This window comes from Camelina sativa, chromosome 8 (assembly GCF_000633955.1).
Source record: "Camelina sativa cultivar DH55 chromosome 8, Cs, whole genome shotgun sequence".
In the NCBI taxonomy this organism is placed as follows: domain Eukaryota; kingdom Viridiplantae; phylum Streptophyta; class Magnoliopsida; order Brassicales; family Brassicaceae; genus Camelina; species Camelina sativa.
In genome coordinates, this window is record NC_025692.1 from 24,445,785 (window position 1) to 24,473,584 (window position 27,800).

Genomic DNA, 27,800 nt, shown 5'->3' on the forward strand with positions numbered 1-27,800 from the left:
GACCAATAATTGAGATATATAAACTGATGGCGAAAATATAACGAATATGTTAAATAAATATATTGTTTTAAGTCAATGAAAATAATTTAATTCTATTGCTCATATATATGTCATCAAACTGTAAAAGTTAACCATCATTAAAAGTATATTCAAATTTTTAGGTAAATATAATGAATTAATATATATATATATATAGCTATTCAGGATATATGTAATTCACCGGAGAACACTATAACTAAATCAACAAGCATGAATTTTACAAATGAAGACAGACTGTATAAGTTGATTTTCAAAAGTTAACTTGAGCTTATATTAAAAGCTTATTTCAAAAGTTAACCTAAGCTTATTTTAAATAGTCTAAATACAATCAACTATTTTAAATCCACCACCATATTTTAGATTCATGAAAACGTTAAATAGATAAAATCTTAATAAACATTTTTTTTTTTTTGTAAACCATAGCAATACTTTTTTTTTCATAGCAAACCTTTACTCATGATTAGTTAATCATTATATACTTAATGAAAACTAGAGATAATGTTTTTTTCCCCATCAAAATTAGAGATACTTTTTTTATTTAATTATTTTATGAATCTGAGTTTATTCATTATTTTCTACAGACATTTTAGTTTATTTAACAAAAAAATTTCTTCAAAAGTTACAATCTAAAACTCTCTAAATTCTCAGTTATGGACATTGAGATTATACACTTCAAAAAATATTAAAGAAAACCTATTAAATGAAAATGATTAATATATTATAAAACCATAGCAATACTTTTTTTTCATAGCAAAACTTTACTCATGATTAGTTAATCATTACATATTTAATGAAAACTATAGATAATGTTTTTTTTCCCATCAAAATTAGAGATACTGTTTTTATTTAATTATATTATGAATCTGAGTTTACTCATTATTTTCTATAGACATTTTAGTTTATTTAACTAAAAAATTTATTCAACTAAAAAAATTATTCAAAAGCTACAATCTAAAACTCTCTAAATTCTCAGTTATGGACATTAATTGAGTTTATACACTTCAAAAATATTAAAGAAAACCTATTAAAATGACAGTGATTAAAATAAAACCATAGCAATACTTTTTTTTTGTTCTAAGCAAAACTTTACTCATGATTAGTTAATCATTATATATTTAATGAAAACTAGAGATAATGTTTTCTTACCCATCAAAATTAGTAATACAGTTTAATTTATGAATCTGAGTGTATTCATTATTTTCTATATATAGACATTTTACTTTATTTAACTAAAAAATTATCTTCAAAAGCTACAATCTAAAACTCTCTTAATTCTCAGTTATGGACATTGAGATTATCCACTTCAAAAATATTAAAGAAAACCTATTAAATGACAATGATTAATATAAAAATACATTTTTAATTAAGAAAATGCAGTCTTGTCTTTCTAATTGAGTTTTCTTCTTAGATTTATGTTTTAATATATAACTTTGTTTTTAGATTGTTTTCATCTATTTTTATAATATGATGCAGATTGTTGAATAAAAACATAACTATACATAATTATTTGAAATTAATACAAAATACATAGATAATTTACCAATTCGAACGAACAGTCAGAATATAAATACTTGAATCACATATGGTTTTAAGGTAAAGGTCTCAATCGGTGAGCTCTTCTGAAAGATCTCAATCGGTGAGCTCTTCTGAAAGGTCTCAATCAATGAGCTCTCCTGAAAGGTCTGAATCAATGGCATCTTCATCTTCTGAATCTCGCAATGTCCTCAAAATACATTATAAAAAAAAAGTCGTAGGGGAAGTCGATCTCTTCACGTACAGGAACTATGAGGGTCTCGTAAATGCTCTGTCTGATATGTTTGGAGGAGCAACAATTAAGTGTAAGTAACTAAAAAAAAATGTTTTTAGTCGAAGAAAAATAAAATATATCATCTTACGTTTTGTTTCTCGAAAGCTATCATCAAAATTATACAAGAAAAAACAAGTACTTAGTTCATATGCATATTCAAAATAAATAAATAAGAAACTTTGCAAAGATATAGAAATACACAAGTAAAAGAAAGTATGTAGTCTAATGATTTGTGTTAGTGTGTTGTTTCGTAGTCTAATGATTTGTGTTAGTGTGTTGATTTGTAGTCTAATGATTGTTTTAGTGGTGTATTGCTTTGATCAGTTCTACAAACTTATTAAATGTACTATGTACAAACCACATACATGATTTAATTTTTCTAAGTAGGACTTTTCTTTGATTCCAACAGATGGCTATGTATCTAGTGATCACTATACGTTGACGTATATAGACAACGATGAGGATTGGAAGACGGTCGGAGACATCCCTTGGCAGTATGATCCATCTCAATTTTATCTTTCTTTTTTTTATATATAATCCCAGTTTCATGAGCCTTGACTCTATGTTTTGTTGCAGCGATTTTCTGAGTACAGCTCAAAAATTGATCATTATGTGACCGGATCCTTGATCAGAAGTACCACCCGACAATACATGCTAACGAAACCCCAACCAACCACTTTACAACTCTTCAAATGAAGTGAACCATTATCTAAATATTTTTGTATTACAAAGTCAACTTATATAATTTATATAAATAAAAACTATACTTTACCAACTATTTAAACAATACTCGTCTCTCTTATTATTAGTCAAATGTGTAATTAGTTAATATTAATGAGGGAGATGTGAGTTCATTACTTATATAACCATTCAAAATCCGTTTTGGAGATGTGAGTTCATCTTGAACACATCAACGAGCAGACATGATAGAATCTCTCGTCTTGTTTTTGTTATCTCACATAATAAACCTAGAGAGTGAGTGACCCCTTGGGAACAAAAAAAAAAGAATAAACTAACCCGGAGAAAAATTTCACGACCGTATTGAGCTAATCAAGAGCCATATTTTTCTTCATAGCTTCATAAACAATGTACGTAATGCTTGCTGCTGGAACCACTTTGAGAAGATTGGGTAAGATTCCTCTGTAGAAACCTCTCAGACCTTCGCCTCTCATCGTTTTCATAAACTCTTGCTTCATTGTCGTCTCTGAACTATCCGCTTGCATTCTGACATGAAAAAGGATCAAACTTGTTTTCACAAACACAGAGGAGACATAAAGATTGTTACATGATTTCGGGATTCTTTTTGGCGTTTTACCTTGTTCTTACTACCTGTAACGGGTAAACACATGATGCTCCAAGAGCTCCTGATGTCATTCCACAGCTCAGCTGTATCAGTGGACCTGGCTCTACAAAATTTTACGCTGTTTTCAGTATATCACAGAACAAATCATACACGAAGGAAACTTAAGGATCTACGGCGCCAATGCTCTGACCAGTGTCATGAAGAATATATGTCCTAGACAAGTCTTTTAGCGTTTCATATGCAGCTAGGTCAATTCCTGCATAAGGAATAATCCCAAGAAGAGAAGGAAAGAGACCCTTGTAGAATGCCCGAGGTCCCTCTCGAACCCATATATCCTGTGTGAGCTTCCACAACTTTGGTGCTTTTCCACCTTCACTGACACAAGTCTGTAACCGAGTCTTTACGAGATCCATAGGGTAAATAGCGGTTTGAGCAATCGCACCAGCCATTCCACCTGCCAAAAGCCTCCCGCTTGTACCAATATCACCGTCCTCTCCCCCAATCATGGGTTTTAGCATTTCGTACGCACAGAACTTAATGGCGCTTTCAGGAGCAACCTTCATGACATTTAACCCATTACCTCTGAAGAAACCCCTCAAATTATCTTCTCTCCATATCTTCTTAATGGTTGGGAGGACCCCTGCATGTGCTCTTTGAACTTGCAAAACAACTTTCAGGCGATCAAGAGGTGCAGTTGCAGTTCTAGAAACAGCTCCGGCTAGTCCACCAGCGAGAAGTAATCTGCTTCTTTTGACATGTTTGCTTATACCATCTGGTATAACAGCCTGCTCCCCAATATCTATCAAGCACACCCTTTCCCAGTGTTGATATATGTTCTCAATGGTGGCTTCATGAGGGTATAACAAAAGAAAATCTCTCCACTCTTCGAATGTTATAGTTCCATTGTTGTCCTTATCAACATGCTCCATAAAACGAGCGAGTTCCTCATCATCGATCTCAATACCTACAAGAACATAACTGTGGGGCTTATATAGGTAGGGTTGGTGATACTCAACAATCAAATGGGAATACATAAATAAACACTGTAAAGAACCGATCAATTATAACATCAAACACAGTGCCATAAACTCCAGAATTCCCATAAAGGTTGGAAATTTTTAAGTGAGAAAACAGTAGAAAATGGAACAGTACATACCAGCCTTAACAAGAGCTTCCCAAAGCTCCTCAGGCAAAATGCAGCCATTGTGCTCAACATCAATAGCCTGAAAAATCCTGTAGAGCTCAAGCTCCTTAGCATCAATGTAACGACGAAACTCGTGGTAATCAACACGCCCATCTCTATTAGCGTCGCAGACTCTAAACAAATCCCTAGCGTACTTGTACTCGGGAGGAATCTGAAGCGAAGCGAGACCCTTTTCGATCTGGGCGTAATCTAAGAACCCTAAATTCGAATTGTCGAAGAAATCAAACAAACTACGAACCCTGATCTCTCTCTCATCCATGGTCTCACGTAACGCCAATAGAACATGCTCCATCGTCACGGATACAGGTTTCTTCACCGTGCTACGGTTCTTAAGCTTCGATTTCGCCGTCTCCATTGCTGGCTGCTTCTGATTCACCGATCGAATCAAATCGATACAAACAACAAAAATTATAATGCTTTCTTCGCATTCACACACATAGGGGAGGTTTGAATGATTCTACGGATCGTTGATCATCTCGCGGAGGAGGAGTGAGTCCTGGGTTCTGAGAAAGAAGAAGAAGACTTTGAAACAGCAGCGAATGAGTCTTTCAAAACAAATTTCTAAAAAGTTTGGAAATTTACTACTTCACTTGGGAGATAGAGACAGAGACAACAAAAAAGGAGTTAATGTGAGTCTTCTTTGTTCTGTCTGGGTAATAACAAACGGTGGCCGGTGAAGCAAAATCCGGCGGTCATCTGTCAACCGCAAGTGACGCTAACATAAAAAATATCCCAATCTCTCTCTCTCTCTCTCTATATGTTCCACGTGCTATTCTTTTACACGGCACGTGCGAATGGAGCCGGTCAAAATTGATTATACCGCGTGCGTATCCCCGTTTTTGATCTAAACCGAATTAGGTCAAATCAAATTTTTTTTAATACGAATAAATTAAAACTTAAGTGTGAGATAATCGGTAACCGACCTTAGCTCAGTTGGTAGAGCGGAAGACTGTAGTCTGTGACAGCAAATCTTTAGGTCGCTGGTTCGATTCCGGCAGGTCGGATTTTTTTTTGTTTTTTTTAATATATTTAAAAAAACGCTTTTGTGCCATTATTTACAATTCTTTTGTAATCTCTATTAATCGTGCAGCTATTTTTGGACAGTGAAATATTAAAAGAATCTCTTAGCTTCATCAACCGCAAAAGAAGATTCTGATTCTACAAAAGCTCAAAATATTCTCCTTCTTCCATTTCACAGACAAAGCACACAAAAGAACTGATTCTACATGTTTTCCTTCACTACTAATCCCAGCTCAGCCAATTTTGGAACAGAACTGTCTCCTCCCTCAACAAATATTTCCAACACAAAAAAAATTAATCTATAATTTTGCCACTGTATAGTTTCTCAAGTATTTTGGCTATTTTCGTATCTTTTGTAATTTAGCAAATCAACTTAGAAACTAACGGTTTGTGTTAATTGTCAGATGGGCCTGATTATTTGTGGTATTGGCCTGCGTTGCCGATAGATGCAATTTGAACATCTCTGAACGAACGAAACAAGAACCATATATATAGTTACAATACACACATACGTGTATTTTATTTTGTTGTGTATATGTATGTATGCATGCAAGTATTCATACGTCTTTGGGCCGATAAGTTTGAAATTGACAAAAAAGGCAGTGGTTGAGATTTGCGAGAGCTTAGAAGGCCGCAAAGGTTGAAAGGGCGGTGAGGCCGGCGTGCGTGCGGCCATCCCCAATTTCCGTTATTGTCAACGTTTTTTTCTTTTTCTTTTCTTTATATTCTGTCTGTCGGGATCATGGTTGTATTTGTGTTTAATTTGTATTGTTTTGTAACTTGTAAGCAACGGTCGTTTATTCATATATCGAAGACTTTGAGTCTTTGAGTACTATTTAAAAATAATGTAACATGTTAATGTTTGAGTATTTTGGTATAATGTAACACGTTAAAAGAAGATGCACTTTCTACACAGAAACAAAAAATGTTATAGTTTTTAACATAATCCCAATTGTTTAAAACATAGTATAACATAATAATAATCCGACTGACTTAAATTATTCAGAAAACAAACTTTCTTAAAAAAATAGTTAGGAACTTAGGATAACTCGTTTGTTGTAACATATCGGAACTTTTTGTCTGGCTAGTTTACACTTCGTTTGAAAATTGTATACTGGTCACTTGTTTTCCCGACAAATATTACTTTATTTAAACCGCCCATATAAAAACAGGAGATCCAGAGTTCATATTCCTAGCTAATCAATTAGTTGATCCTTTAACATATTAAGGCTAATTATCGTCTATTCGATCGACTGATGATTAATAGGTTTCTAAACCAATAGCTTTCCATATTAATTTACTAAGGGGAGGTATTGGTTTAGAATTCAGAAAGAATTTTAATGACTTTAAAAGTTAGGTAAAATATGTAGTTATTCAATCAAGACTTTTAAAAACTCTTTAAAACTTTGGTGTTATTGGTTGTGAATTTGTAAAAAGTTATCTAAAATCTTGATAAATCTAGTGTTATTGGATTAAGAGTTTTATAAAGTCATTAAAAGTTTTATGTTATTCAAGTAAAACAAAAGAATTTTGGATTGTTAATGAATTCAAATTTTATGTTATTGGTTTAGGATTTTATATCATTTCCTTCATAACAAAAGTCATGAAAACTCTTTCATCAAATAGAAAGATTTTACAAGATTAGGAAAAACAAATCATCAAGATTTTAAAAAATTTCCTAAACAATCTCTTAGAATCCTTAACTTTCAATTTTCTATGATTCTAACAATTAGTAAAAACATAAAGTCATTAAAATTCTTTCTAAATCCTAAACCAATACCTCCCCTAACCTTTTATGTCTTAGGTAATTAATCTTCACTACAAAAATATTTCAGATATAGACAATCAGGACTAACAAAAAATGGTTTTTGATTTTTGAACTTTTGATCGTAATAAACTTATGTAGTAGCATCACAGAGGTGTCATACACGCGCCTCAATCGAGCGTGTTAATATTTGATTCCAGTAGAGAGAGTACAAAGATTGCTTTGTTTGAAGTTACACGTACGAATGTCTTGAAGTTGAAGTACAAATATTTGTCGGCGGCCGAGATTTACATACCGACCGATCAGTTTTTAGCACTAACTAACCATTTACGCTAATAATATAACACATGTTGAAGAAACAACTTAAAAGAAAAGAAAAGAAAAGAAAAAAAAAAACAAGACAAGTGAAAGAGGAGGTAACGCGTTGGTCGGAAAGTATTTAATAATAACGAAAACTCATTATCATAGTAACCATCATTTCAATTGATATGATGAAGATAAGAAAAACGAGTCTCTCAATTTCAAAACGAAATGATTTTTAAAAAAAAAAAACTGCATTTTAATGTTCATTGAATCTAACTCAATTTGTTAATGCCCTCCATTTAGTTTTTGTTTTATTTATATACGGTTTATAAATTTACACCAGAATTATGACACACGGACATAAACCACTAATATGTGATTTTTTAAATAAAATTAGTTAGTATATCATGTGTTTATATTAATGAATATGCGTCCACATTTCCTACATCATTGTCTATTAGTTGTACACAACTTGTAATAATAATATATACGTATATATCATGCCTTAAGTGTATTACACATGCTTGGAAAAACTTGATGAAATAAAATCAAAATAAAAACATAGGTCAAAAGAAGTCAATCTCTTTGGATTGACAAAAGTCAAGGATTTGAACAAACGCTTGGGGAATCTGTTTTGGTCAAGTTTTCATACTTGTTATAACTTCCAAAGCCAGTATCAATCTTTTTATTTTATTTTAATAAGAACCAAAAAAGGCTAGTAAAAGTCTCATTATACAGATAAACCAAACTACTTTCGAAACCCTGATACGAGTATAATGGAAATTACTTTTCATAATTCTTTTTAATATATATTGTCAACAAGCGTGATTCGAATACGACATTATACTATATATAGTCTTCGTTGTTTTCGAACAATAATAGTAATTTCTTATAATTAACCTGACCATAAACGATCATACGTGCGTAGCAATTCTCTGAATTCAAATTGACTCAAGAGAGCCCACAAAACAGAGGTCAAAACTTTCCAATTAAAATAGAAAGGAATTTTGTGTTTGTGTAAATTTGATCTATGATTAATCTTCATCTTTCGTTAAATTGTGTTTTTATTCTTCTTCTCAATTTTCAAATCAAAACCAAACTGATGATAAATGAATAGGTTGGTTAATATATACTTTTAAGTGTTGCAAACATTTTTGACGACATTCCAAATTTTTAAGTGTAACATTTTTGTATATAATTAATTTCTTCTTTAATACAAAACGAGTTACCCAAAAAAAAAAAAATTAACAAATCCAAATGCAAGGGTTGTTAACGAAGAACCCTATAAACTCTTGAAAGAAGATAAAAAAATCAAAGTGATCACAAACAAACATACGTACTGAAAGAAAATACAAAACACTCAAAAAACATATGATCCCCTCATAACAAGTGACCCAACATCCCTTATTACCAATTTATTAAGGATCTCAAAAACCCGAATTAGGAGGTGAAGAACCCCCAAAATGCAAATATCTGGCGTAATCTTGTTCTTCTTTTTGCCTCGAAGATCCACCAGACGATGAAGAAGTTGTAGTTGATAGGGTCGGATGATTATACATTGAGCCTCCAGTTTCCCCACCGGCCAAGCTATAGCTTAGTGCATCGGTACTACTATTTCCCCCTTGATGAAGATATTGGTTATAGTAGTATTGGTTATAATATGGTAAGGTTTGCGGATTAGTCTGTGGATTTGAGTAGTAAATTTGATTATTAGAGGAGTAATAGTTTGGTGGACCGGTAAGAGTACTATTGTTACTTGCTAGTTGAGCCCTCTCGGGGAAATTGAGTTTTGCCTTGCTTCCTTTGAACTTAAGAGCTGCTTCATCATAAGCTAAAGCTGCAGCTTCCGCAGTCTCAAATGTCCCGAGCCACACACGTGCTGCCTTTTGCGGGTCCCGAATTTCAGCTGCCCACTTTCCCCATGGTCGTTGTCTTACCCCTCTATAGTGCCTCTTCTTCAAGGGTCCTTCAAATAATCAACAAGTGAAAGCATTCATATGTGTTGTATATATGTGTGTGTGTGTGTGTGTATATTTGATTGATTTATCATATGTACATAAAACTAGACAAAAAGAACTACTATTATCATTTTCTATGTACATATCACCACATAAATATGCTAACTAATCCAAGTTTATGCCATAATATGCATATATATATATATATATATATATATGTAATTATAGATCTACCTTGATCTTGAGTGGGAGGAACCTGTTGGTTAGGATCTTGTTGATTATAAAGAACAGGTTGATGTTGATTATTATCATGAGAGCTGCTTTGGTTTCCAATGACTTGAGTCAAGGCTGAAACCATGGCACGCATGTCGTACTGGGATCGGGCCGAGAAGAAAGGGAATATGTTTTCATCATCGTCGCCTTCTTTCTTTTCATCCGATTCAGCGGCTCGAAAGGGTCTCTTTCCATAATTTCTTGAATTCGCCATCTTGTAAAAATCCTTTAAACCCCCTTTTGCATGTGATTTAGAATTTGTCTATAGATTTTAGGGTTACAGATTTTCAACTGAGGATGCGCTGATGAACATGAGAAACAAAGAAGACAAAGAAGGAAAATGAAAGAGGGAATATATAATTAGGGTTTTGGGGTGAGCAATTTCTGAAGGTTTTATAGCATTTTTCGTCTGTGTGAACATAAGACAAACAACAAAAATTTAACGTCAAGCTGAAGTTTTGCATATTCTTATATATATATATATATATATATATATATATATATTTCTAGCTATTATAATTTTTAAGAAACTTAAAAATCATGCATTTATATATCACTGTACTCGATAAAACTGTAGAACGCGTGAAAAAGCTTTTCGATGATTCGCTTATTGAAAGAAATGCGTACGTGTGAATCTGAAGATGTTAAGAAATGTATATCAATAATAAAGATTAGCAGAAAGGCTCTAACAGAAGAATGCATGTAAATTAATATGAACGCTATATAAAGATCAAAAATGACAAAAAGGGAGAAAAAAAGTTTAAAGAAGGAGCATGCATGTATATATATTCTGTTTAATTGTTTCTTTTCAACAACACATGCATGGAATCGAAGAAGAGAACAAACAAATTATATTCTTTTTGAGAGTTTAATTTAAAATACAAAAAAACAAAACATACATATTCTTCGTGTATAACTACTATAAACCGACATTCTCTGAAAAGCAGAAGGAATAATTAAGAAAATAGTTAAATTGTTTTCTATATGGTGTAGTTGTGATATATTTTAACAAAAAGGAAAATACAGTAAAACTTCTATAAATTAATAATGTTGGGACCAAGACATTTTATTAATTTATAGTAATATTAATTTATCTATAAATTAATAATTATTATTTTATAGTATAAATTAATAATTATTAATTATTAATTTATAGGTATATTCTTAATTGTTTAATTTTTAAAAAATTATGAATTGAGACAATTTTTGCAAAATAAGATTAGAATTTTAGATATTGTACGTAAATTTTATGGTATTGTAATTAAATTTGAAATAATTAAAAAATATTATTGACAATGAATTAAACATATTATAGACAAAATCACTTATACAAATGACGTAAATATTCAAATTTATGAATAAGAATATAAATTATCATATTTTAATAGTCTATCAAACTATCAAAATGCAAATGATGCATATTTAATAATTGAAAACTTTTAAAAGTCTTAGCTGTTTTATGAAATATTATAGAATATTTTATATCATTATAGTTTGAAGATACAGCATAACAATTATTTTATAATATGAGGTTTAAGAGAAACATACTTTACTATATAAACATATATATATATATACATGTAAATTTACGCAGCAGAAAAAAAAGTATATGTAAATTTACATGATTATTAATTTATGATGTTATTGAGACCATATTTTACATGAGAATTTCAAAAAAATTATTATCTTATTATCTTATCGAATTTTGTTATTTTTTACACTGTTTCGACTTGGGACTACCAAAATTTATTAATTTATAGTGTTTATTAATTTATAGAGTATTAATTTATAGAGGTTTTATTGTACATGTTGTGAGCTATATATATAAAAAGTGTTCACGTACGTGTGAGTGGGGTCTTTTTTTTTCCTAAAAAAAGATTTGGATAGAGATTGAAAAACAAAAGTTACGTTCGAGAAATGTGTACACACTGATCACTAACTCAAGTGAAAACGTGTAACTTTTGCTATTCGAAGATGTTTTATAATTTCATCTATAGCTGGCAATAGTTCAGTTTATACTTCACATCAATGTGGTAGGTTTTGATCCAGTGATGAACAAAACGTTTTTACATGCCTACACTAAGTCCAAGATTCAAGTTTTAGAAAGAAAGCAGATTATCACAATTCGTGAGTTCATCAAACTAGGAGTAAATTTTATTAATAGTCATCCAAAAATTATATGTAAAACGGGTTAGATTAATACGAACAATATTTTCTTTATAATGAACGATTAAAGATAGTGGTTCTCGATGTAGAAAGTGTTGGGGTTTTCTAAATCCAAGTCAAGTCTCGTTGATATTGTCCGGTTTGAGTTGAGATAGCAAAGTCCGCACGGATTTGTTATTGGGCTCTTTTCCAAAATATCTCATTCTATGTAGGGTTTGACTTGACTTATATATTAGAAACTTATTTTTTAAATTTCTAATGTGGAATGTTGGCTTGCATCCAACAATAGAAAGTTTACAATGTTCACAACAACATCTAAAAGGAACCATTTTGGTATTAACAAACTATTTAAGGATATATGTTCACAAAATCACTTTGTATGATGGGGTCCTTGACAAGTCACAGTTCACAACCAACGACATTTCATGGTCCCAGCTCCCAAATATTAGATTTTGATTATCCTAAAAACTCGCTCTTAATATTATTCGAAGAAAACACTTTTTTTTAGGTGGAGACAGAGGTTTATTTATTTATTACGGGAAGTAGGAGAGGAACTTAAATAAGAGAGTTCCAATCGAAAGAAGTTAGAACATAATTATCGGTAGTCTCTTCTAAAGGGAGTTGTTAAATTTTTTATGAATTAATTGTATATTGTTTTGAATATAAGAATCTATGATTTCTTAGATAAAATTTTCTTTTCCATTGGTAAGTTCTAATTTTGGGTTTCTTATTTTTGAAAATATTATTTTTTTAAATTTAAAATTTTTAAATAGAATAGAAGTTGTATAAATGTGTAAACATTTAAGATTTTATAAAATTAGAAAATATTGCATTTTAATTAATTTTCAAACATACAAAACATAATAAAAACATTAATACATATTACAATAGAAGTGCAATTCATAAATGGAGAGAATGATTAATTTTAATACTGATTTGCTCCAAATTTTGCCCAAATATTCTCAACCAAATCATCTTGCAAGAATTTTTTTTTTCGATCACGAGCATCCTTTCGAAGTTTGAGCATAGTAGCGACACATGAAAGCCTGGTTGTTGGAAGCGTGTAGTAAACTTCTAAAGCTCTATTTGACTCAAATTGTGCGAATTCAGTTTCATCAAACAGAGTGTACACATCTCGTTCGTCTTCTACTATCATATTGTGCATTACGATACACGCTCTCATTATTTTTCCAATTTTTACATTATCCCAAATAAGAGCCGGATTTTTGACTACGGCAAATAGAGCCTGCAAAACTCCAAAAGCACGCTCTACATCTTTACGCACAGCTTCTTGTTGTCTTGCAAATAAAGAGGTTTTTGGAGTTTGTGGCAGTAGAATAGATTGGATAAAAGTAGACCATTTTGGATAAATACCATCCGTCAGATAGTAAACCAATTTATACTCATGTCAGTTGACACTGTATTTAACTTTAGGAGCTCGACCATGCAAAATATCATCAAAGACTGGAGATCGGTCAAGAATATTGATATCGTTTAATGTACCTGGTAGTCCAAAGAAAGCATGCCAGATCCAGAGATCATACAAAGCCACCGCCTCTAAAACGATTGTAGGCTTTCCAGATCCGCGGGTGTATTGACCTTTCCATGCGGTGGGACAATTCTTCCACTCCCAATGCATACAATCGATGCTTCCAATCATGCCGGGAAATCCGCGATACTCGCCAATGTCGAGTAGTCTTTGAAGATCTGCTGGTGTGGGTCTTCTCAAGTACTCATCTCCAAATAAATTTACGACTGAATCTGTAAAATTGTCCAAGCATGATAGCGCCACGGTTTCAGAAAGTCGGAGGTATTCGTCAAACGCATCAGCTGCAGAACCATATGCCATCATACGAATTGTTGCTGTACACTTTTGCAATGTAGACAGACCCAACCTAGCATCTCTTCTTTGTTGAAAATAGGGAACTTTATTTGCGAGCTTATCCACAATACGAATGAATAATGGCTTGTTCATTCTAAAACGGCAGCGGAAAATGTTGGGAGGGTAAGTAGCATCCTCACTGAAATAATCATTCCACAAGTGGTCATGACCGACTTCTCTATTTCTTTCAATGTGAATTCGCTTTTTTCTTGGTTTAGGTGGTGGTTGACTTTGGATTGGTGGAGTAAGAAGATTTTGTCATACATGATTGGTGATTTGATCGCATGTTTGATTAAAACATTCATCAAGTATGTCATCAACATCATTTTGGGAAGAAGAAGCCATTTTAGAATGTTTAGAAATAAAGAAAAGGTGCTTTTGTGTTTAAAATTTAGAGAAGGAGATGATTGGTTTGGTGTGAATATTTGTTGTGGTGGCTTTGGACATTATATAGAAAATTTTGGACATTACATGTGGTTGTAAAATGATAAGAAAACATGTGGTACAAACATTGGATACAATATGTGGTTGTAAAATGATAAGAAAACATGTGTGGTAGAAGCACAAAAATACAAAAGTGCTTGTAAAAATATGTGGTGAAAGTACAACAATATTCAAAAGTGAAATTGTACTTCTACAATTATGTGAACATCTTCGAATCTACCTTCTTCTTTATGTGTCACGGGTCATCTTTGGTGGAAATCGGTTTGTACCTGCATATTACACGAAGAAAACAAGGAAGCAAACTTAAACAAAGTTCATTCGATTACGAAAAACACAAGGAAGCAAACTTAAACATAGTTCATTCGATTACAAAATTAAAACACTAAACTCGACACAGACAGTCGAATACATAAAACACTACATTCAAATACATTTGAAAACACTACAAACACGAACATAGTTCATACAACATATGCATACTTCTAAAGTTCAACCTGATGACATCATATCATCAATTAGCTTCTCCTTAAGAGCTTTTTCTGATTCAGTTAGTGAATCCTTTTTAGCAATCAGATTTTCAAGCATCACATGCTTGATATGCTCCTTCTTCATAGCGAACTCCTTCTCTTTCAATTCAAATTCCTTCTGCTTCATCTCATACATCTTCGAAACTCGATCCAACTGAAACTCCAAGTAAGCTTTCCCATCTTCCTCCACATCAATCGGTTGGGTGTTAGAGCTTTTTTTGGACTTCCCCTTGGCAGCCTTAACACCAGAAGGACGGGGCAATATTTCATCCACATCAATCGGATGGTGTGCATCCTGTTCAGACCCATCAATACTCGCTCTTCCCCTTTTCACTCCATTACCTTTAATAGATGTGGAGACACACCATTTTTGATTGTATCTTAAGACAAGTCATGCATGCTCCAAGGTAAACCTATGTCCATGATCATTAAAGTATATCTCATGTGCTAACTTCATCACATCATCTTCATTCTGTCCACTAGACTTCTCCCTAGTCGCAGCCTCATAACATCCAGCGAACTTGCACACCAAGTCGTTTATCCTCCCCCACCTCTGCTTACAGTGACTCGCCTCTCTCTTTGGCCGACCCACAACATTCGGACATGATGCAAAGTATTTCGCAATCCTCCCCCAAAAGGATGCAAGTTTTTGCTGGTTGGAAGTTATCGGATCCTTGCTAGTGTTGAGCCAAGCGCCGACCAACATGATATCATCTGTTGGTAACCATGCTTGCCTCTTGCGGTTTTCTTGTGGGGATGCAGGTGAAGATGGAGCTTTAGAACATGGACTTAGAGAAGGAGAGTAATCGAGGTTTTGGGTATCAAGTTGACTTTATAACAGATTCAAATAGCTAGAGGTCGGACGATATGGATTCATGTAATCGTTTGGATCCATATTGCTAAAGGGAGAAGGAGATGTGTTTGTTTGTGTTAATCGAAAAACAAGAGATTGCTAAAGCAGGAAGGACTTGTATTTTGTTTGTGTTAATCGAAAAACAAGAGATTGCTAAAGCAAGAAGGACTTGTGTTTTGTTTGTGTTAATCGAACATCAAGAGATTGCTAAAGCAAGAAGGAATTGTGTTTTGTAAAATGAGAAACAAGAGATTCCTAAAGCAAGAAGGGGTTGTGTTTTGTTTGGGATAAAGGATAAACAATACATTGCTAAAGGGCGAGGGATTACGGTTTTGTTTGTGTTTGAATTTATAAGGTTTAGTCTATATTTACGTTTACAACTAGTTGGTTTAAATTTTGAAATTAAGTGTTTACCTAAACTACAACAACCACACATTAAAAAATTTCACAACCAACTAACACATCAATGACTGACTAGACTAATACCTACACTAGCAAGTACTAAACCTATTTATCACAACCAACATACAAAAGCTATAACATCAAAGACTACACTAATACCTACACTAGCAAGTACTAAATCTATTTATCACAACCAACAAACAAAAGCTTTAACTAACACCAAATAAATGCAAAAAAGTTGAGGATGATGATTACCTTCCTTCATGGCCGAAGGGATATGCACAGTCTATACTCATCAATGCATCAATGCATGTTTGTCCATTTAACCTCAAAACAAAAGACAGATCCGCGGTTAATGAAGCCCAAATTCGAAATAAAATTAATCATTCATGGACAAGCTAAATCCAACATGAACAATGTACTCTAAAATTATACAATCATGTGTTAAGAACAGAAACAATTACTAAATCATCATTAGCTAACACAAATAACAACATCAAAAACAGCTAATAACAACACAAAAAACAATCATGTGTCAAGAACCGAAACAATTACATATCCATCTCCAGACGTTATCTAAACTTAACCAAAACGGATCATCATTAGCTTACACAAATAACAACACCAAAAACAACAAATAGCTTATGTTTAATCAAGTTAGTAACTTTAATCAGCATATTGCGATACATTCATGGCCAAATCTTTTCAAATTCATCATAACCGGAGTTAAAAAGTACTCATCTGCTAAAGTAAGGATCAAAACGGAACACATGAACACCAATAATCCTAATTTTCTAAGAAACATCAAAAAACCCTAATTTCCGATCCAAAATCAAAAAACCCCAATCATCAAACACTAATCGTGATTGATTCAATCAGTAATTGAATTGAGAAACTTGCCATCTGCTTCCAATTGATTTAATCTCTTCGGTTTGAGTGAACTCCCAATTCACGATTCCAAATCGCCTCTCCTACATGCAATCAGAGCCGATTCACGATTCAATCAAAATATCGCGATGGGACACGGCTAACTCATCAATTCACGATGATGAGCATCTCCTCCGACAACAATCTCCTCTTCCTCCACACCCAGACGATTCCAAATACAAATCTTCGTTTTTTTGCAATCGCGAAAAAAAAAGAGAAAGAGAGAAAAAGAAAACGAAAGAAATGCGATGCAAATAAAAAAATTCCACTTTTTCTATTTTTTCGTTCAACTAATATCAAACTGACACATAGCGTCTCTTAGATCACAATTGGGTATACTATATAACAACCTCCCTTATTTTTTTTTCTTTTGTTCTGAATTATTTTTAGAACCAAAATACTAAAAATCTCCCTATCCACCTGCCCATGGGGAACGTCTTAACTATTGTCCTTTTTAGTCATGTTTCGTTGCACGTGGCTCACATTTTTTTATTTGTAATATTTTCTCAACAACAAGCAACACGCTATTTTTTTCGGTATTGTATTTGTTAATAGTAAAAAGTTATGTAACACTTGAATTTAATTAAGAAAAAAGAAACGGAAACAAACATATATATGTCACGTATGACATCGTGAAAAGAAAAAAACGTAAGATTGATATGTTGTGAAGGGACGACATTTGGTCACTAAATTTTCTTCGTCTAGATTATACAAAAATGACATTTTATAGCTACGATTACGACAAAACAAAGTGAATATTTTTAGTAAGAAAGTCAATCAAATGGGAAAAAAGTAGAGAGTATCGTATAACAACATGTCAACGAATTTGAAATTTGATTGAAAAGGGAACTTCAAAAACAGGATATACACATGGGTAGTAGGTATTTGCAGTTTTGTTGACTAAAAAGAGAACGAATACAAATAAGCAACATTTTCAGATGGTTATTTTAATTGCCAAGCATGCAGGGAAATTGAGTTCGATGACGATGTCGTCACATAGCTTAAGTTTGATTATTTTTCTAGTCTTACTTGACAATTCTTTGTTTACTTTACGCTTACATTTACCTTCAATTTTATGATAAGTCCAATACCATTATAGCATGAATACGTATAGTTAAACTGAAACAAACAATCAGATCATTTTATAGTTTTAACTTTTAACATATAATTTTGTATTTTGGCGTTAACATTTTAATTTTTTTTTTTTTTCTAATTGGTGTTTATATTTTTTTTGTAATGTTATTTGTGTCGGCGAGAAGTACGGTAAAGATAAAAATCAACGGTCAAGCTTAGTAAAAGTCTACCTAAATCCTAACTAAAAGAAGAAAGAAAGTCAACAGCTAAATATGTTGACCGTTGAAACAGCAACGTGTGAATACGCCCAAACCAACTTGTAAATTTGGCAAATGATATTAATAAAAAATAATGTTATGTTTTTGGCAACAAATCAAGAGTGACTGAGAATGAGATAATGAGATATATGAATTTTGACGTGGAATAATACTGGAAAATGGAAAAATTCCAGACAGAGAAACCAAAAAAAAAGAAAAAGAAAAAAAAACGAGAGCAAACGACAGCGTTTAGAGCTGTGAATGATGATGTATGTACAGTGTTGAGAGTGAGTTGGGATCAAGAAGAAGAAGAGGTGTTGGTGGAGGTGGGAGTGATGTTACGGTTTCTCATATACGTCAAAAATTGTGTTGGCAATTCAGCTAGGAGCGCTTCTACCACTGACACCTCTCCATCTACACACAACAACAACCACATTGATCAGAGACCAAAGCGTTTTTTTGAAGCAAGAACAAATCAAGAAACACAAAACTCACATTGTATGTCTCTTAATGCAACAAACTGGACGATATCGCGCGATGCTATGCGACCGGTCGAGCTCTCTAATTTCTCTCCTTTATCTCCATCTAGTACCTACACAACAACAACAATCAACACATAACCTTGTAAGAATAATCTATCTCAAGATTCTCTAATGATATTAAGCATAATGTTTTTTTTTGTTGAAGAACCTCCATTTCTTTATAGTCAGCTCCTCCTACTCCAACAATGAGGATTGATAATGGAAGATCCGATGCACTGACGATTGAGTCTCTCGTTTCTTGGAGATCTGTTATTACTCCATCCTATAAAAAAACGTGACATTGTATGTTATAAACCAAAAACACACAAGAATCATAGAAGAAAACCACATGTCTTGTTTTCATATATCTAAACTCACTGTGATTATCAGCAAGACATAATATTTCTTTGCACTTTGAGAGAGTGAGTCGCTTGCGATTGTTGCAGCAGCGTTGATCACAGGACCAAATAGAGTAGGCCCTGCAAAAGACACGTTGAAGAGAGCACCGTTGTAGGCATTCATGATACCTTGAATCCCATCTACCTGAAGAAACAAACAAACCAAAAAAAGATTAAGTAGAGAAATTTTGATACAAAGTTGTTTCGTGTGAGTAAGAATTGTCGCAAGACCTCGCAATAAGTACTGCTTCCGTTGAGGTTAAAGCAATGTGAGACCGGGATGTCGATTGGACGAGCTCCAAAACCCCACGCGGGAAAGCGTTTGTCAGAGTCATAGAACTGTAATACTTCTCCAACTTCAACTATTGCCTGGATTAGAAGAAAGAAAGATTAGACAAAGTCACCAGCTTCTTCAAAGAAACTTGAAAGGATCAAGTCCTTACCCTCTGGTAAGCATTTAACCGCCCTGTAGGATCGATGTAATGCAATGAATCTGGGAGACGAGGATTTCCATTTGAAGCTGATGGAAGAAGGGACAATTGGAATATAAGTTTTAAAGGACATGTATTAGAGAAACTCTGCACTTTTGAGATCATTTTTTTACCTGTGAAATCAATAGCAACCATGAAGTTCAATTCAAATCCCGACGCCAAGTATTCTAGGAATGTATGCTGAACGGTTTCAGTAAACTTGTCCACGAAAAGCTGGCTCTTTAATACCTGAAAAATTATGGTAAAATGGTATCAGAATTCTCACATCCTAAGGTGTGTAAAAACGTCTTGTTGTTGAAGGTCCGTACCCTGTCTTCATGTTTATGTCCAACACCAGTAGGTAAGACTAAATTGATTCCTTGGCCAGCCAAATGAAGCTTTTCCAAGTCTGAAAGAGATTTCTGAACTTTTCTGGCAAAACCAAATATGAAACAAGAATCATCTCACCTTAGAAGCAACTCATTTTCCATATCCCAAGAATAGAATGGAAGGAACTAAGATTTTGTGGTTACCCGATCAAATCATGATTGCCATTGCCATTGAAGTCTAAGCACTCTATTACCAGTGGGCTGTCCTGCAAGATTACAGAAGAGAAAATGATACATCTTCCTGGTCAGACAAACTCAGATTTAAGAAACCTCTCTGGTTGATTTACCTTACTCCCCACTTGTTGAACACTTAGAGAGACTGGTTTCCAAAGTGGATTGAGATCATTCTTTAAGACTTCGGTTTTAGAGACCGGGATTGGAGCCCCGTGCTCCACAATCTTAGATATCACCAAAAACGGGTCCTGAGTAAGAACAACAACAACGTTATATTTATATCTGAAGTAAAAGTGTGCTTAATTGGTCGAAGAGTATATTATTAGTAGCTTACACTTTTCGAGAAAGTATCCTTTGATTCCAAATTCAACCCCCTGAACACTATCTCTGTATTGGTCTTAGAAGCTAGAGACTCCTCAGCATGGACAATAAGCTTTCCATTGTTTTGTGGTTGAGTCTGCGCACCAACACCTTCTTTACGCATAAGTTCTAAGGCAACCGTCCTATTTGATTTGGTGACAATCTGCATAGTTAATCAGTACACATAACATCTTAATCAATATTAATCTATAGCAATCTGATACACTAGTCTGTTTCCTCTTCCTTACAAGCTTTGCACTAAAAAAAGTAGTAGAGATGTTAACATACCTCAGACAATGTACATGTTGCCTCACCAAGAAATTGCTGCTCGTCGAACTTAAGCAACTGAAACGAAAAGTTCCCTAATCATAAAATGTAACACTTGTAACTTGATTAAAAAGGGAAGCTGAAAATTTGAAGTTACCTCCTCCTTTGAATTTTGAAACTGAGTGTCAATATCATAGACACGAAACCTGTGCCGCAAAAACGTGTTGTTAAGAAAAGTATATACCTTTTTCCTCAAGGTTTCGATGGATAACCAGAGATTTTGAAGGATCTTAACTTACAGCAATGTTTGCACAATCTCGAACTGATAACCAATGGTAAGATTCTTAATCCATTTAGGGCTCAAAGAATTCAAAACAACTTCAGTACGGAACAATTCAGCAAGTGTTCCATCTCTTCCTTTAGTATAAACAACCACCATTGCATCACTCTGCAATATCAAAGAGTATTATTACTAATAAAGTTTCACACTTTATACATCAAATCACTAAGGTTGTGGATTTTTTCAAGAAGCTAACAAAATAAAGAAACGAATCCATTCCAGAGAATTGCGTTTTCTAAAAAAAATAAAAAAACGAACCTTTGAAATCACATCCCGGTCTCGTAAATTGGAAGCAGAGAACGATAGCTGCAAAACAAAAAAAAAGAAAAAACGTAAGTAAAACCACAAAAATTTCAAATCTTTGGAGAAAGAAAAGCAAAGGGACGGACCTCGATCTGAGAAAAGAGGCCATTGTAGCCACGAGACTTGAGGTAATGGTCAACAGCGTCGTTAGGAGTGGCGGCAGAGGAAGTAGTCCCACCACCACCACCACTAACCATTCCACCACCGCCGCCGTATGACCCATCAGACCAACAGCTTCCCATTAGACTAGCGAGAGAGAGTACGTACCCAGAAGAGAAGGAAGAAGAACGAAGGAGATTGGGGGAAGACGAAGAGAGAAGGACAAAAGAGAGAAGAAGAAAAAAAAAAAAAAAAAAATAGGACAGTGAATAGATGGGACCCACTTTTGTTTTCCAAGTCGACGATCTGTCTTTTGAGTCTCTTGACTCCCCTTTTTGTTAAATTTATATATTCCTTTTTTTATTTTTCTTAATATTATTGAGAGAGAGATTATTTGATGAGAATGTTATAATTATCACATAAAATTAAAAATATTGCCTAAAAAAAACTTAGATATGGAGTATTAAATTGACTGTGAGATAACAAAGCGTACGTCACGTGATTATATTTACTACAGTGGGCTATGTTGTTTTTAATTGGCTTACATTGAAAATTGTTACTATTATATAGTTTTATTATATTATCAGATTTTACAAACCGACGTTTTATGAGATAATTTTGTTAATACGTAAGTGATATGGGAATATTTTTTTTTTTTTTTAAATTGTATCATTAAATTATTGTGTAATGCGGTGTGACTGGAATTGAAATAGGGAACAAAAGAAAGAAAGAGAGTAAGGCATCTTTTTTGGAGGGAGACGTGAATAATAAGACACAAATTTTTACATAATGACCAATTGACAAAGATTTCGCTACCAGAAAGGCAAACCAACCTTTTTCAAAAGCATAATTACAGTGTACAACAACAACATACACTATGTATTTAGTAACTTTTTCTTTCTATAAATATCACAAAGGAATCATAAAACAAATATATGTAGCTCATGAGAGATCCTCTGTTATCCAATCATCAATTACATATGTGAGTGCTGGACCAAACCCAATTTGCTCTCAAGGATACATACATAATATCTGAAGAAGGAGGTCAGGTTCCTCCACCGCCCATTAATGGGCCATTTGGCTTTTATGGGCTGAAATATATCCATTAGAAGAAATACTAATACCGCATCCAACCAAAACTTATCATAAACTATAGTAGTTTACCCATATAATATGTTAGTTAACATTCTGAAGCAGCCAACCTTTTTTTTATACACAACGCAACGCAGCTTTCAGCTTTCAGCTTTGGGTGTAGTTTAGAAGCTCTTAACGGATGGTTGTCCTTATTTCCGGACTATGTGGGGGATTCTTACTTGTGTTCGAATGACCAGAGCCCAATTTAAACTCGTTTCATTTTGTAGATTGGACGTTCAGATAATAATAGCAGCCAGGCTTATAGAACTGACTGTCTCCGAGGTTTCAAAGTCGCCAAACAAAAGATTAAAATAAACGCTAAAAACCCAAAGGCATTGCCAAAGACTTCGCCATCAAAGGGTTTTTACATAAATGATAATAAATTATATGGTCCCAAAACGCTGGCGAAGAAACGTAATATATCGTACTAGGTTGTTACATTTGTATGCAAGTAAAAAAGACAAGATGCTTGTCGACACAACCCAACAATTTTTGAAGAAAAAAAAAAGTCAGAAACAAAAAGAGAAAAAAGCCAGCAAGATTTCTCTAGGAGGTTTAATGATACAACAAAACTTGTGAAGCAACAACCCTGAATGAGTTTAAAGGACCAAGTTCAAAAAACTTTTCTCCTCTGCAAAATGAGTTTTCTCAGGTAATTTACCACACCCCCAAGGATTTACATAGCTGTGGGGGTGTCAAGTGTCAACGACATATATATTTTTACCTTGTGTTAATCTTTTGGGGTTCTTTTTAACCTCTGATAGAAGACGTCTAAGGTTAGTCTGGCTTTACGACATGAAAACTGTCTGCTGCCTCATCATTTGTTACATCGAGTCGGTCCCATTAAAAGGTTCTTCCCGGTTATCAGAGCTACTGCTAAAGTTGGTGTAATTCTCGATGCTACTTGTTCGAGGCTTGCCTGGTCTTGACCGGATGTTTGAACCCATCGGAAATGGTTCCTGCACATTCACAAACTCTCAGAAAAATGGCTGACGATGACTAATACAAACCTATCTCGAGTAAAGACATTGATCTTTCTTCTTACCTGATCACCAGCATTTGGACCAGCGGTGTGGAAGAGAATCGGCCGGCAACGTTTGTCTTCGTTCATCAAACTTGAGTTCTGAAAATGGGCAATGAGAGCTGATTTTCCCTGAATCCGACCATATGCAAGAGATGCCACCTTCTCGCTGTTGAACTTTTCCCATTTCTTACCGTTGAATGCCTGTTAAGGTTTTAAACTTGTTACCCAATGCTTTTTTGTTTCTTAACAACAAAGGTTCATCATCAACACAAATTGATCATAAAACGGCACAAGGCTACTATACCTTATAAAACGGAACAATATTTTCAGGTTCGGTAAGGTTGATGAAAGCATATCCCACATTGCATTTATTCTGAAAATAGACGGAAGGTTGTTCATTGACATTGACATTGACATTAAAAATACCGTAAGCTACAAGGTTGCATTAGAATCCATTAGATAATCAGAGGCAAAAGACCAAACCTTGAAGTCAATTGGCAAATATAGGAAATCATATGTTCCTTTACAGAACTCATCAATGGCAGCTAGAACCATCTTAGAAGTATACCTAAACCCAATAAAAAAAAAAAAAATGAGCAACCAGCTAAATTCACTCATTAGGAATGTTATAAAACAGGGAATTCTAGGAGAAAAAAGGTGAGTTCACTTACTTATTAGGAATGTTTTTTATCATTAATGTTGTCCTGCTGTCCTTCCCACTTAATATGCGATCAACATCAAGCTCATACAGTTTCTTCTCAGCATTACTAGAGCTAGATTCGCTTCGTCTGTGTGAGAGATTCCTGTACCGTTCATTAGGCAAGTCAAAAGAGCCTGAAACTGAAAGCATTGGGCTCCTTCCAGTGAAGAGGTGAGGCATCTGTCTCGATGATCGTAATACAGCATTTTTTGGATTGCCACTAACATGAGATAAAACCTTATGGGAACCAATTTCAACTGGATGTGAGGGTGAAGAGCAAGGAAATCCCATGCTACCATGAGAACCTAAGTGAAATCCAGAAGATTCTGGAGACTCAGCTACATATGCCTGTCTTCTATCCCAAAAAGGTGAGTTCATTACTGGGGCTGATCCAATGTGGTGGTGCACAGGCGATGATGCCATGTTCACCATTAGAGGAGATGCTCTTGAGAATCCAGTAACAGGTGGGATGCGCTGAGTAGGAATGCCGTTGACGTGAGATGGTGAGTTAGGCCACATCATTCCACTTGAGGTATTATGTTGCTGAGTGTTGGAGTTGCTCCATAGGTTGAGGTTAGCGCGATGGGATCCTTGATTTATGGGAGAACCTATGACTACAATAAGAAAATTACAAATGAGAAAACGTAAGTCCAACATCGTTTTCGTAAGACTGACAAGGTTTACACCTAATTTGAATCCTCTGTGGCATTTCATAATCCAATATAATTAGTTATGATCAATATAAATATCCTTAATTAGAGAACTGTGCTCATGGATCATATTCTACAGTAAACTATGCTTCTTGAATTCACAATCTTGGTTACACATCATCACTAGCCTTAACCAACTGTATCACGGCAGAAAAGCAATAAGAAGAACATGTACTTACCACTTCCACGAACATTGCTCATCATAAAGCCTTCATTTGCTTTTTGGCCATTACTGACCATTTCAGAGAATGTAGTAAAGGATTTATATGGACTGCCACTTGCAAAGTTGTCAAGATAATCAGGAAAATGAGGATGTAGATTTGGCATGCTTTGGATCCCCGATTTCGAATTATCAAAACGGTTTCCAGTGTCCTGAAGACCAACAGGCTTGCTAGCTGAGATGACTCTTGAGGATGGTGGCAAACCAATAGGACCATCCAGACTCTGATGAGTCTCAATGAATGATGAGTTCACAGGTGACCCAACAGAATTGTGCATAGCTCGCATATATGCACCATCAATGGAGGTCGAACCTGGGAAATGTCTCCCTGAAACAGAATATTAAAGGATAGGTATGAGTTGTGACCTTGGATGTTTCATTATTGAGAAACAAATCATCATGAACTGTGTGCACTATTATTATATCCATGTGTGCTGATGATAGGTTATTAAAAGCCATTTTAGGTAGATCCCCCTCACCATCATCTGCAGCAAATTGTGGCGAGAAACTGAAAGGGAAAAAAAAAAAGTATTATGAATCCTACATATCAACAAAGTTCAAATCCGGTAGTTACTGTTTCAGACAGCCATAGAGAAAAACTAAGGCGGGAAGAAAAGTTCATAATCTAATCACCTTGTACCCTCTGGACAGGTTGGTGAAAGCTTAAGCTGCCTCCCAGCGACCTCACGTCCATTTAGTCCTCGAAGTGTGGCCTCTACAGCTCGAACATCAAAGAACTCTATGTAAATTTGTGAGTTCTCATGCATCGTTCTACGAACCTATATACAACAGAAATAGCAAAATCATAACAATGTCGCATAACCGTTAAATATCACAAAGCAGGAACAAAGGAGGACATTAAGCAAACCTCTCTGATTTCTCCATATGGTCTGACTATTCTCTGAAGCTCTTGATTGGATATACAAGAATCAACATTATTTACCCACAAGGCTCCTTCACTAGAGTTCTCTTTTTTGGGATTTTCCTGATATCACAACAAAGAGTAGCAAGCAAGATATAAAGACAGCTTAGATGACAGGTAAAAGTAAAGTACGACCACAATCATACAAACAAGGGGGATCATCAGAACATTTAACAACACCTTTGGGATAGAATAACGAATGTCAAGCTTCCTTCCCCTGAAGAGTCTGCCATTGAGTGCTCTTGCCGCATTCTGAGCAGACCTAATATCATAGTATGATACCATGATAAAGCCACGATTCTTGCCAGCAGTGTTAAGAGCTCGAACATTTCCATATTGCTGAAAATAAAGATACATCATCAATGAGAAAGAGAAGACTTCCGTGTCTTAGATATCTATAACCAGAGAAACATGGGTGAAATAACGTACCTCAAAAAGGGCATCGAGCTCGTAATCTTCAATGATGCTATCCATATTCGTAACAAAAAGTATTCTGGATACAGTTTCTCCTCGGGGATGTTGACCAACAACGGAAACATTGCTGCTGCCTCTCATTCCGTCTCTTTGAGACGCAGACGAAAAAACATCTCCATCAAGTTCCATGCCACCAACACTGCTGAAAAGGTCACAATCATCCAAATCATCTCCACCATTGGCACGGGACTTATTATGAACACCATCACCAACAACTTCTGCAAAAAGATCGTCCTCATCAGGAAGAAGATTTCCAATAGTCTGTGCCTCCATCTCTTCTAAAGACTCAAAAGGTTCTTCCTGACGGTTTGCAGACGGAAAGGCTAACTTGTCACTTCTTGGTAGCCGTACTGCAAACAACATAGTGGAACATTGTTAGATATACTTAAAAACCAACAACAACTACTACATAGTGGTATATTGTAAAAATGAATGAGAAGCTTTACATTTTCTACTAAAAAGTTCAGAGAGAGAGCTGGAAAATAGACTGCTCTCCCAGTGAGTATCACTTTTAGTTGTCTTTCCATTAGGGATAAAGGAAGGAAGCGCCCCAGACAAGCTTGATTGTTGAGAGAGCTGATAACTGTCAGATGTCCAAGAACTAGTCGGTAGATTAGAACATCTATCCCCACCACTTTCAGGCATCAGGTTGTTGTTTTTCATGAAACCGAATTGTTTCTGCACAAGAAAAAACATCAAAATGTCAACGTTGTACACATACATAACAGACCCAAATTGTATAAATTAAAAACTCATAAAACTGAAAGCTAGGAAGAGTTAAACCAACCTCAGGAGTGATGCGAATGTCTTCATGAAAATGAGAAGGTGTTGGCACACCTCTTGGTTCCAATATATCAGACGGCATTGTACACAGCTGACAACAACAGCAAAAAAATCCAAAAGAATAAGAAAGATCAAACTACCTCCAGAATCAAACTAGAGGAAAAATTTCAATATAAGGGACCCCAAGGGCTCTCTCAATGCCAGACAAGAAGATGAAGAATGACATGGATAAAACAGGAGCTTTCTATTCCAAACTCAAACCCCCCAAAAAATACATGAACAACCAAAAAAAAAAAAAAAAAAAAAAA

At 34.4% G+C, this 27,800-nt stretch overlaps 6 protein-coding genes and 1 non-coding gene across 11 annotated transcripts in view; 2 read left to right on the forward strand and 5 right to left on the reverse strand.

The window, feature by feature from the left end:
- LOC104708368 (auxin-responsive protein IAA31-like) lies at nucleotides 1,494-2,851 on the forward strand. Its single transcript, XM_010424921.2, has 3 exons — nucleotides 1,494-1,877; nucleotides 2,256-2,340; nucleotides 2,423-2,851. The coding sequence occupies exons 1-3, from the start codon at nucleotides 1,703-1,705 to the stop codon at nucleotides 2,460-2,462; spliced, it is 300 nt and encodes a 99-aa protein (XP_010423223.1). The 5' UTR covers nucleotides 1,494-1,702; the 3' UTR covers nucleotides 2,463-2,851.
- Nucleotides 2,695-5,078, reverse strand: LOC104708369 (calcium-binding mitochondrial carrier protein SCaMC-1-like). 5 transcript variants are annotated; one of them, XM_010424924.2, is made up of 5 exons: nucleotides 4,939-5,076; nucleotides 4,306-4,856; nucleotides 3,340-4,113; nucleotides 3,162-3,252; nucleotides 2,695-3,070 (listed from the first exon to the last, which is right to left on the reverse strand). In XM_010424924.2, exons 2-5 carry the CDS (start codon nucleotides 4,706-4,708, stop codon nucleotides 2,893-2,895), a joined length of 1,446 nt encoding a protein of 481 aa, XP_010423226.1. In that variant the 5' UTR covers nucleotides 4,709-4,856; nucleotides 4,939-5,076; the 3' UTR covers nucleotides 2,695-2,892. The 5 variants fall into 5 exon arrangements, with proteins under 5 accessions (XP_010423226.1, XP_010423225.1, XP_010423224.1 ...); XM_010424923.2 differs by having other exon boundaries at nucleotides 4,936-5,076; XM_010424922.2 differs by having other exon boundaries at nucleotides 4,306-5,076.
- On the forward strand, nucleotides 5,272-5,357 carry TRNAY-GUA. Its single transcript is given in 2 exon segments — nucleotides 5,272-5,308; nucleotides 5,322-5,357. It is a non-coding gene; the product is annotated as a tRNA-Tyr (tRNA).
- Nucleotides 8,751-10,070, reverse strand: LOC104708370 (ethylene-responsive transcription factor ERF115-like). The gene is made up of 2 exons (XM_010424927.2): nucleotides 9,634-10,070; nucleotides 8,751-9,407 (listed from the first exon to the last, which is right to left on the reverse strand). The coding sequence occupies exons 1-2, from the start codon at nucleotides 9,884-9,886 to the stop codon at nucleotides 8,869-8,871; spliced, it is 792 nt and encodes a 263-aa protein (XP_010423229.1). The 5' UTR covers nucleotides 9,887-10,070; the 3' UTR covers nucleotides 8,751-8,868.
- Nucleotides 14,654-15,397, reverse strand: LOC104709894 (glutathione S-transferase T3-like). Its single transcript, XM_010426436.1, has 2 exons — nucleotides 15,144-15,397; nucleotides 14,654-15,071 (listed from the first exon to the last, which is right to left on the reverse strand). The coding sequence occupies exons 1-2, from the start codon at nucleotides 15,395-15,397 to the stop codon at nucleotides 14,654-14,656; spliced, it is 672 nt and encodes a 223-aa protein (XP_010424738.1).
- Nucleotides 18,250-21,748, reverse strand: LOC104708372 (protein BONZAI 2). The gene is made up of 16 exons (XM_010424928.2): nucleotides 21,513-21,748; nucleotides 21,382-21,429; nucleotides 21,083-21,231; nucleotides 20,941-20,989; nucleotides 20,805-20,861; nucleotides 20,491-20,679; nucleotides 20,270-20,404; nucleotides 20,127-20,188; nucleotides 19,923-20,025; nucleotides 19,728-19,842; nucleotides 19,567-19,643; nucleotides 19,355-19,492; nucleotides 19,104-19,268; nucleotides 18,895-19,008; nucleotides 18,700-18,796; nucleotides 18,250-18,618 (listed from the first exon to the last, which is right to left on the reverse strand). Exons 1-16 carry the CDS (start codon nucleotides 21,666-21,668, stop codon nucleotides 18,503-18,505), a joined length of 1,770 nt encoding a protein of 589 aa, XP_010423230.1. The 5' UTR covers nucleotides 21,669-21,748; the 3' UTR covers nucleotides 18,250-18,502.
- LOC104708373 (protein MEI2-like 4) overlaps nucleotides 23,048-27,800 on the reverse strand; it is a 5,585-nt gene continuing 832 nt past the window's right edge. Inside the window, exons 2-14 of the mRNA XM_010424929.2 lie at nucleotides 27,497-27,583; nucleotides 27,156-27,387; nucleotides 26,665-27,059; nucleotides 26,416-26,574; nucleotides 26,182-26,298; nucleotides 25,947-26,092; nucleotides 25,793-25,821; nucleotides 25,273-25,641; nucleotides 24,355-24,997; nucleotides 24,167-24,251; nucleotides 23,988-24,056; nucleotides 23,705-23,884; nucleotides 23,048-23,618 (exon numbers count right to left, since the gene is read on the reverse strand). Coding sequence (XP_010423231.1) covers nucleotides 23,484-23,618; nucleotides 23,705-23,884; nucleotides 23,988-24,056; nucleotides 24,167-24,251; nucleotides 24,355-24,997; nucleotides 25,273-25,641; nucleotides 25,793-25,821; nucleotides 25,947-26,092; nucleotides 26,182-26,298; nucleotides 26,416-26,574; nucleotides 26,665-27,059; nucleotides 27,156-27,387; nucleotides 27,497-27,574 — 2,637 coding nt within the window. The 5' untranslated portion in view covers nucleotides 27,575-27,583 and the 3' untranslated portion in view covers nucleotides 23,048-23,483. The remainder of the gene's footprint in view (nucleotides 23,619-23,704; nucleotides 23,885-23,987; nucleotides 24,057-24,166; nucleotides 24,252-24,354; nucleotides 24,998-25,272; nucleotides 25,642-25,792; nucleotides 25,822-25,946; nucleotides 26,093-26,181; nucleotides 26,299-26,415; nucleotides 26,575-26,664; nucleotides 27,060-27,155; nucleotides 27,388-27,496; nucleotides 27,584-27,800) is intronic.